Genomic DNA, 10,745 nt, shown 5'->3' on the forward strand with positions numbered 1-10,745 from the left:
GTTTCATTACTGACGGCCCAGTGGCATCAAAAGATGAGTCTTACGTCATTAATATGTAACTGATTCAATTTGTTTTTATTAAACACGTGAAATCATTGGAAAAAAATGGCAGTCATTGTGGCAATTTATGTTTATTTTAAACTTAGAAATAGAGGCAAATTCAGAACTCTACACATTTAACTTCAAAAGTGTGGATGCACATTAAACAAGGCAAAGCACAAGTATAGCACCAAATGTGCTAATCCTTAACAGGTTTTGAGGAAGGTCCACAGAATACAATTGCCTGCGTGGCCAAACTGACGAAGGCAGCATGGATGACAATAACAATTGTTGGTCCACTGCTTTTCACACTAACACACTTGTGCATACCTGTCAACCCGAGGCCGTTGGCAATCTTACTAATAGTGACGTGTGCCCTTACAAATAGAAGATTAATCTTACGTTTTATATAGCGTGCAATATGAAACAAAAATAATACTCAATTTTTTAAATAATATGAATTTATTGGTAATATAGTCACATATAATCTGGTGCAATAATTATTTTCAGCTACATCATGATTACTAAAATTTAACAGTGACTTTTGTTATAATTGTATGTAGCACCTCTGGCAATTTATATCATGTCTTTTGATGGCTGCACTTGAGCTCGCAATTCAGTTTGACTTGAAGGTAGTTCGTTTAGTGTGTCCAATTATAAATTTAAAAATGCACCTTTGAGTGAGGGAACATTTCTTTTGCCGATTCTGAAAACTGGTCAGCAATAGTTGCAGGCAATTTGTGTTCGGCAACAAAGTGACAGAATAAAATTTCTACTTTTCATTCATTTCATCTTTATGACCAGTGTTGTTAATCTTAGTTAAAAAAAAAAAAACAAAAAGTTAACTCAATTACTTTTTGGGAGAAGTAATTTACCTGAATTTAAGAGTAGTTACTTGGCAAAGTAACTGGTGTTACTTTTCATGGTTTTTTTTTCCATTTAAAAAATAAATAAATAATAACCTTTGCTATGTTTGGAAGTAATTTAATGTGAATCAACCGTTAAAATTTTTAAACTGTTTAATCATTTAAAGATAAATTCAAGTCAAGATTTTGGCAAATTAGGAGTATTAAAGATAAAAAGTTACTTAGATAGCAAGGAAGGTCACTACAACAGAGCCTTTCTGAGAAGTCTACCACTTAAAAATTTACTAACGCCGCCGAGTGTCATTTCCCATGTAGTTCTATATGCTTGTGATATCTAGACGTAGATTGTAGGCTGTTGGCTACGATCAGGAAATATTGGAGCCACCTAGCCTAGCATCGCGTTTGCTACAGCGTCACAACAAACCATCAGCCTTCCTCCCCACTCCCGCTCTTCTCTCCGTGTCCGTCTTTTCTCACGTCATTCAACCAATGTAGTAACGCATTGTAACGCACATTGTCTCGTTGCCGAAACAGTGACAAAATCCGAAAGGAGGAAAAAAAATGTCATGCACAAAAAAACATACAGATTTTGAACGTACGGCGCACGCATTTAAAAATCGGTGCTCACTTTACGTCTCAACTATACAACTTGACAGGTATGCTTGTGCCTCTTAACTGCATCACTCCGAGCAAATCCTTTACCACAACCTGAGCAGGTAAAGGGTTTCTCACCAGTGTGACTTCTTGAGTGTTTTTTTAGGGCGCCCTTTTGACTGAATCTTTGACCGCAAGCTAAGCAGGAAAAAGGTTTCTCACCAGTGTGAGTTTTCGTGTGCCTCTTCAGGTTTTCATTCAGAGAGAATTTTTGACCACACGTTGAGCAGGAAAAGGGTTTCTCACCAGTGTGGATTTTTGTGTGCCTCTTTAGGTTTTCATTCAGAGAGAATCGCTGACCACAAACTGAGCAGGAATAAGGTTTTTCCCCAGTGTGGGTTCTTGTGTGTAGTTGGAGGTGTTCGTTCTTAGCGAATCTTCGGCCACAAACGGAGCAGAAAAAGGGTTTCTCACCTGTGTGGGTTCTTGTGTGCCTCGTTAGGTTTTCATTCAGGGAGAATCTTTGACCACAAACTGAGCAGGAATAAGGTTTTTCTCCAGTATGGGTTCTTGCGTGTAGTTGAAGGTGTTCGTTCTTAGCGAATGTTTGGCCACAAACGGTTCTTGTGTGGTCGATTAAGCTTTGTTTCTCAGAGAATTTTAGACCACAAACTGAGCAGGCAAAGGGTTTCTCACTAGCGTGGGTTCTTGTGTGCGTTTTTAAGTTGTGGCTTTGAGTGAATCTTTGACCACAAACTGAGCAGACAAATGGTTTCTCACCAGTGTGGGTTCTTGTGTGGAGTGTTAGGTGTATCTTTTGCGCGAATCTTTGGCCACAGACTGAGCAGGAAAAGGCTTTCTCACTATTGTGGGTTCTTATATGTGTTTTTAAGTTGCTTTTCAATGAGAATTTTTGACCACAAACTAAGCAAGCAAAAGGTTTCTCACCAGTGTGGGTTCTTGTGTGTTGTGTTAGTTGTATCTTTTGAGTGAAACTTTGGCCACAGGTTGAGCAGGAAAAGGCTTTCTCGTCAGTGTGGGTTCTTACGTGTGTTTTTAAGTTGCATTTCAAAGAGAATTTATGACCACAAACTAAGCAGGCAAAAGGTTTCTCACCAGTGTGGGTTCTCGCGTGCGTTTTTAAGTTTTGGCTTTGAGTGAATCTTTGACCACAAACTGAGCAGGTAAAAGGTTTCTCACCTGTGTGTGTTCTTGCGTGCGTTTTTAAGTTTTGGCTTTTAGCGAATCTGTGGCCACAAACTGAGCAACAAAAGGGTTTCTTACGAGTGTGGCTCTTCATATGCCTATTCAAATTTGACTTGTTATAATAGGTTTTCCCACAGTGAGAGCATTCACATAGTTCGTCATTACTGAGACCTTTCTTATGACTACTGTCATCATCATCATCAGTGTAAGGCGAGTGTGAAGTGGCGTCGTTGCTATCGTCATTGCTTGAAAGCTCTGCCCCTCTGTTGGCCTCACTTAGAACATCTTCATTCTTCAAGGGCTCATCAGTCGACCTGGTGATATCTTGCTCCTCTTTCTCCTCTTTAACATACGGCAGCTCTTCCGCCTCCTTTTTGATTGGAAGTTGCTTCTCTGTCTTTTGCTGTTGAGGGGGCTCTGGCTCCTCCTCTTTGATTTGGAGGAACCCAACTTCCTGCTTAATGCCAGGAGACTCCGTCTGTTGAGGGGGCTCTGGCTCCTCCTCTTTGATTTGGAGGAGCTCAACTTCCTCTTTAATGCCAGGAGACTCGGTCTTTTGCAGTTGAGGGGGCTTGATTTGGGGGAGCTCAACTATGCCGAGAGACTCTGGCTCCTGCTGCCCAGGACCAAGAGATTTTCTGAAACCTGCAGAACATAAAAAGACAAATAATGTATTATATGGACTAGTTTAGGGCTGCAGCTATCGATTATTTTAGTATTTGATTAATCTATCAACGAGTTAGTTCGATTACTTGATTATTTGAACTAAGAAAATACATTTTAAAATAACACTTTTAAAAGAGCATTAAAGCGCATATGACACCAAAAAGCATTTTTATTTCATAGTTCACGCGGCGTTTTATGCTCCTGAATGAAATGGACCGCTTGGATGTGTGTAGAAGCGATCGTTTTATATATTCAATTTTAAAATCCCGCGCCATGAAAACAAGTGACTTCCGGCTTCAGTCTCGGGTTTAGAACGAATGCGAGATTCGTCACCCAGGTTAGCATCACAAGCATACAGCATGCAGATGGACTGCGGATTTAGCTAATTTTGCAGATTTATTCGTTCATTTTATACATCACGCCAGCCAAACAGCACAAAATTGTTGCTGCACCAGGGAAAGGTGTGTGAGCCTTTTTGGGTTTCAAAAGGTTCCTGTTCACTGCAGATATTGGCCAAAACAAGCCCTTTTCCTGTGGGACCATTGGACTTATGAGGAAGTGAGTAAACATAATATTTTGTATCATGTCAAATAATGGGATCATGGCACACGTTTTAACACGGAGAGGGCTTGCATTTTGTGGCTGATTGTCCAGAATGCCACTCGGCCGACGACTGGCGGCCTGTTTGCACCCCCCCTATACTCGGCTTATAGCCCTCTGTGCCCGGTGTTCTGTCAAATTTTTAACCCCATCAGAAATTGCAACATTGTGTTAAAAATGGCCGCGAATACAGCGATTACAAAGTAAACACGACAAACTTTCTTTAAATAAAGGACTATTTAGGACGGTTTGGCAAGGCAACGAGCTGCAACTTGCTCGCCCCCGGGCGGTTAGCCGATCAGCAATACCAATCGACAACACCACCCCCGTGTGAAATAATCCAAGCTAGTTTTGTGTGATTTTTCGCTTCAAAAAGCGAAAATAAGACTTAGACGTCACTCGGTTCGGGTTAGCATTTCAGCTAGCTGTCACGCCTCTTGGTTTGTTTACATTCTCCGAAGCCGGGGCAGGGAAATGACAAAAGCCTGACTAACTACGGTGGCATAAAATATCATTCGGGAGGTGCGACAGTAAAGGTGAAGTTGACAGTTTTGACCATTATGGAGTAAGTTTGCTGTTATTTGTCATGACCATACCATTTATTTAGCAATTAGGGATAAATATGTTGGATAAAAAGAATATCCTGTGAAAATATTGGAGTAGAGCGACTGAAACAATGACATTTTGCGGCTTTCTTCATCGCATTTTCCTCGTTCTAAATAATTCCGCCTCAATGAGTTGAATTTTAAATCCGATGAAACCATGACCCTGCCGACGCCATCCACCTGTTGGGGACGCTAGAGCCCTATAATGGTAGGCGTGGCTAAACGGCGGCTTAAAAGACTAATTTCTCATCATCTGTGCTTTGCCAAATCATCTCAAAATATGATTCTAATCACACAATAATGCTATATTAGACTTTTTTCCTCCTGTTGTACGCACTTTAAATGCGAATACAAAATAAAATCCCGGAGTCTTTCCTTAAACTATACAGGATTGCACTTTCATTTAAAAATAAAATACCTGAGTTTGGCCTCAAATGGTATTTAAATAAATAAATAAATAAATGAGGATCCAAGTGCAACAAAAGAGCAATTGGCTAACTTGCATCGCAGAAATCTGCGAGCTTAAATGCTAAAAAAATAAAAATAAAATAAATGAGGATCCAAGTGCAACAAAAGAGCAATTGGCTAACTTGCCTCGCAGAAATCTGCGAGCTTAAATGCTAACGTTCTTATTACAATGCTCGTTCAAACAAATATTCCCACAAAAAACTGCTAATTACACCTCACAACTAAATTACAAATGCATAAAAACATATTAGCTCAAACAAAAACTTAGCTTATGTTGGTCTTAAGAGGAAGTAGCTGGATTCAGTCATGTTGAAATGAGTTGTCATATTCACTGTTGCCACTAAAGTGCAGTGTATCCACTCAAATCACTAAAACTAAATGCAAACACTTCCAAAACAAACCATTACAACAACACCCTACTGGAATTAAACTAATAAGTCTGATTTGAAGCTTTGTTCTAATCGAATTACTCGAGTTAATCCATTAATCGTTGCAGTACTAGACTAGTTATTCCGTCATCCCCATGACGACGATGCGCTGATTGGCTGATTACTACCCAAACCGGTAGCTATCTTGCATTGACACACACTCCAGGACGCGGTAACTCATTTGCAGCAGGAGCGTTGCTCACAGCCGGTGCACGACATCAAAATGACAAGTCAAGAGTCAAGCCACCATAAATGTTAAACTCTCTGCGTAGAAAAAGAGCATCTGTAAATTTCACCGTTTGCTCACCCAAAATGGATGACAGACCGGCCAGTTCAGGATGGGCTTCACCAGCATTGTTAGCGATGGATCCGGCTGGCTGTGTCCTAGCAAGATCCCGAACTGGTGCATTAGTGTCTTTCTCCGTGTCCAGTCTAGGAGTACGGACATCACATTCCCTGTGGCTGTCCATGAGTGCTGTCTTGTTGACGAGCTCCAAGCAATAACACGGGCAGTGTCACCTGTGGATCGGTAAACGCACCATTATCACATTGACACAACAGTATCAAAATAATAATCCACTTCCAAAATAATATACTGGCACAATGCGGTCATTCAGTTCATACAAAAATATTGTGAATGTGCACAATAATATCCCTTTAGTTTATTGTATGGATAAGTTCTCTTTGCTTGGAACTTTTCTCCCAAAAATAAACATAACACTGGTTTAAATGATCATTTTCTGTCATCAAAAATTGAATCTTTCATACATTCTTAGGCTACGTCTACACTAAGTGCAAAGTTAACATCAACTATTAGCTCGCTAACAAAATGCTGAACCACAGGCGGTCGCCATTATTCAACTCGACAACACAATAAAATTACTCGTTCAAACTCACATGAAGTACGTTACAAACTTCACAAGCGTTTTACCTATTTACGAATGGTAAGTAATTGTTAAAAAAGTACCTGCGGGTGTTATGGAACAGGCACTTCTCTATGTGCGAACTCACTCGGCTGTAAATGATTGACTGCGCATGCGTGACTAGAGACTGTCGTAGTTTCCTGCTTCCTGTATTCACACAAGTACAACAGTGCCATCTACTGACTAGGCGGCAGAGTACGACGTAATAATTTATATGGCGGAAAATACTCAGGTGACTTGAAGTTCCGCTGAGACCCCCAATTTGGCCAAATTTCAAAATTGTCTGATATGCATTGTGTGATACATCATTGGAAAGCATAAAATTTCAATTTTCTGGGGGACGGAAATTTTTGAAACGGAGGGCATTTAAAAAAAACAAAAAACAAAAAAAAACAGCAAAACCCTATCTGGAGGTGAGGTGAGAGCACGCGTCCCACGCGAAAAGAACGTCAGAGTTTGTTTATTACCGTTAAGTGTGAAATCACGCGTGTCTATTTACTCGACATATATTACCAGCTATATTAAAGGGCTGCCATCTTGTGGTCATTTTGAGCGGTTGCATCCAGTAATGACCCAGAACGAGGTGGAAGGCCGCCTTCGCTCGCTTTGAGCAAGCTGCTGAACATTTTTATAGAGGTTGACGTCTTTTCTTCCACAGGTTCCCCAAAGCGGCGTTCAAGTAAGGTGTACCTTCCGGTCTCGCTTGCTGTGCATGCTCATATCCAGCAGATGGCGCTGCAGCATAAGCAAAATTCCTCCCGTGTCCGCCCTTGCAAAGATAGAATTGATTTCAAACATAGGTAGGGACGCTATAACAGCATAACCTGCATGAACACTTTTTGCTGGGGACGTGACATTAATGAGACCAAACAGATTGGATAAACGTGAAATATCAGGGCTAAATTTCTCAAAAACATGAACCTAATTAATTAATAGGCTAAAGCTAAATGATCAATGCAAAATAAATCTGCATCGACTTATACTAACTGTCATGTGTATTGTTTCAGGTGATATGTTGTTTGATTCAAACCATTTCAAAAACTACTAAAACATTTTGATACTTTCAAGAATAAATATCTAAATTTTATGAGCAAATTTAAATTGCAATATTTGAAAATAACTTCAATTGTATTAACATACACAATATAGACAAACTTTTATCTGGGCATGCAAACAACAACAAAAATCTTTGGACTACTCAACATTGTCTGTCTAAATAAATAAATGAAATATAACAAAAAAATTCTTTGTCAGGGAATAAAAATAAATAAAAATGGAGCCTTCCTTCAGGTAAAACACTACTGATTTTGTCCACAAACACAGACACTCAACAAAAAATTAACGCTTCTTTGGGTTGCTTTCAGTCCACATGAATAAAATACAATCGAAAATTGACTGACACACACAGACTTATGACCTCTCTCTAAGCAGCTTCTTGTTCACATTTTTCTGGTTCTAGTTTCCAGTCGAGTTCACTACATTTCGCACAGTTTAATTAACGTTAAGTTGAAAACATACAGGAGGACACCTCTCTAAGCAGCTTCCTACGGCAGTTATATTAAATCTGATACAGGACGGAGTTACAGTAGCAAAACTAGTGGTGTGTTCCCAGCCTTCCACAACATTGACGTCTTTTTACATTACTTACAGTGGCCGCTGCTGCTGCTGTTACTGGCCGGAAAAAAAAAAATTCTGATATCGGTCCTCTTCGAAGGGAGCGGAGGAGGCGGCATCACATTAGTCTGTCGGGGCTGTGCTTGTGTGTGGGGTGGGTCCAAGTCATCAGCCAATCAAACGTGCATTTTAGGAAAAAAAATGGACCGGCACATTCAGCAAGTGAAAAGGGGGAAATGTAAGTCTATGCATAAGGAAAATAATTCACTTAACAAAGGTAGGGTCAATTCTATCCTTAGAACATACAATATGTGGAGACAATCTAAATTACCTACACTACCGTTCAAAAGGTTGGGGTCACCCAGACAATTTTGTGTTTTCCTTCAAAAGTCACACTTTTATTTTTCAAATCAGTTGCAAAATGAATAGAAAATATAGTCAAGTCATTGACAAGGTTAGGAATAAGGATTTTTATTTGAAATAATTTTCTCCTTCAAACCTTTATCAAAGCATTCTTTGATAAAGGTTTGAAGGTTTGAATGTAATTGCAACAATTACAGCTTCGCAGACCAATGACATATTAGCTGTTAATTTGTCAAGGTAATCTGGAGAAACTTCCCTCCACGCTTCCAGAAGCACCTCCCACAAATTGGATTGGCTTGATGGGCACTTCTTGCGTACCATATGGTCAAGCTGCTCCCACAACAGCTCATTGGGTTTGAGATCTGTTGACTGTGTGGAGGGCATTTAGAATGTTTTTTTTTTTAATTTGAACAGCAAAACCCTAACTGGAGGTGAGAGCACGCAAGAGCATGAATAAAGACGCCATGGTTTTAAAGAGATATCGCGTACTTACCTCTTTTCGATCCAAAAACTCCATGGAGCATGTATCACCGTGTGTCAAGACACAGCTGTGAATGGTCACAGCCGGATTTTTGGGGGATTTTATAGGTAAAACATGGTAATATAACCAGGGTCGCGATGCAGATATCACAGACATCAAGGGGTGCCCGAGATTTTTTTCATATATTTACCCTTATTAACATTTTTTTCCCAATTTTTCTTTGTTTGGATCGTTAATTTACAATCTCAAATAACGGGGAAAATGCGACAGTAACAAAAAAAAAAAAAAAAAAAATGAAGCGATAGTTATGAGGTAGATATCCGTGACTTATTTACAGACACCATTTTTTTCATTGTGATGTAATTTGTTTAAAAGTTTAAAATATGCGAGTAAATACATTTTTAGTCTTTTTTTTTTTTTTAACTAAATATTATACATCAATTCATGATTATTGCTAAAAATGACAGATATTTTGAATAATAAATATAATTACTTACCTTCTTTTTATGGCTGGGTTGAAATTAGAGCGGTTGCACGACGTCTCTAAACGGGGGTTTCCAGGGTAAAACGGACAAATTAAAAAGAGTTTGGGGGCTTAATGCGCCATGAACCATATAGTCATATTGTTCTATAAAACACAACAGTTCTTTTGGCTTAAAATACAGCAGTTTATTTTAAAGAGGGGTGCTGGCGCAGAAACTGGTTTTTCAGTCTTGTCTGTGTTTTCCGCCATACATAGAAGTGCTATTTTCGTGTTAAGTCAGATGATCCAACAAATGAATGTTGAACTGGAAAACCGCATTACTGCGATTAATTAAATTGTGGAGGTGCACCCAATGTATTTTTCTGATCCATACACGAGGATCAAACTAAATAGAAAAAAATGCAGATGCTGCAGTCAAGAGAGCCAGATCTGGCTCACAAGCCATAGGTTCCTGACCCCTGCATTATACAGTGAGGACAGCTGTGGCTTATGACCGAGTGCAGCTTACCTATGAAAAATATCGTTTTCATATCAATTTTTTTTTTCTTCTTCCCGCCATCGACGGGGGCGGACGTGTTTCCTCTCTGCTCCTGCCATCTTTGTCAGTCTAGTCTGTCTGCTTTTTTTGTATTTCCTCTGTAGATCAACGGTGCTGGTCTCTCATGTGAAAATGGATCTGATTAGTTGGTCTCACAGCCCAATTGACAAGATTTTTTCAAGAAGACACGGCGCACCAGGAGAGCCGTCTTGCCCAGATGAAACCTTCACCACTGGATATGTGAGGGATTCATGGGATAACTGGAAGCTAGTGTTTCTTACTGTCCTATATGTGGAAGATATCGAGGATATTTAGCTGTTTGGCGTGACGGTCGTAGTGTTACTTCTGCTTGGCTTAGGAGGTGCCCTGCTTTACCAGAAAGTTTCCAAGACAGCAGCTTTCATGGAAATCAACAAATCGACCACGGATCAAACGGTGCGATTCAAGGCATTGGAAGACGGCGTCGAGGCTTGGATTGAGAACTGGCTCCATGGACTCACGGTTCGGTCTGAGGAAGGATAGAGAAAAGTGGATGCTACATTGCGCCAGGTGATGGAACTGTCGGGGAAGGTGACTGAACTGTTAAGGCAGACCGCGACTATTGGCAATGAGTTAAGGGACTTGAGGTCTCGCCTACGCCATGAGGAGCACGAATCTGACTGAAGACCAACCGTATTTGGACATATTAAATTACTTATTCGGCTGAATTTGATTATAATTTTCCTTTCCCATTTCCGAACACCTTTACCCCACCCCTTTCTCCTGGAGAGAGCCGCGCAGATGGCCCTATCTCTTGACCTTGATCTCTTTCCAAGGCCAGTCGCAGGGCCCTGAGACTTATTTTGTCTACAGACATGTACAAGTAGTGTT

The 10,745-nt window shown here is 40.1% G+C and overlaps 1 protein-coding gene across 1 annotated transcript; it reads right to left on the bottom strand.

The window, feature by feature from the left end:
- Window positions 1-116: 116 nt before the first annotated feature.
- On the bottom strand, window positions 117-6,503 carry LOC130927741 (gastrula zinc finger protein XlCGF57.1-like). The gene is made up of 3 exons (XM_057853733.1): window positions 6,440-6,503; window positions 5,780-5,991; window positions 117-3,350 (listed from the first exon to the last, which is right to left on the bottom strand). The coding sequence occupies exons 2-3, from the start codon at window positions 5,940-5,942 to the stop codon at window positions 1,546-1,548; spliced, it is 1,968 nt and encodes a 655-aa protein (XP_057709716.1). The 5' UTR covers window positions 5,943-5,991; window positions 6,440-6,503; the 3' UTR covers window positions 117-1,545.
- Between the last annotated feature and the right edge of the window lie 4,242 nt (window positions 6,504-10,745).

This window comes from Corythoichthys intestinalis, chromosome 13, assembly GCF_030265065.1.
Source record: "Corythoichthys intestinalis isolate RoL2023-P3 chromosome 13, ASM3026506v1, whole genome shotgun sequence".
Classification (NCBI taxonomy): Eukaryota; Metazoa; Chordata; class Actinopteri; order Syngnathiformes; family Syngnathidae; genus Corythoichthys; species Corythoichthys intestinalis.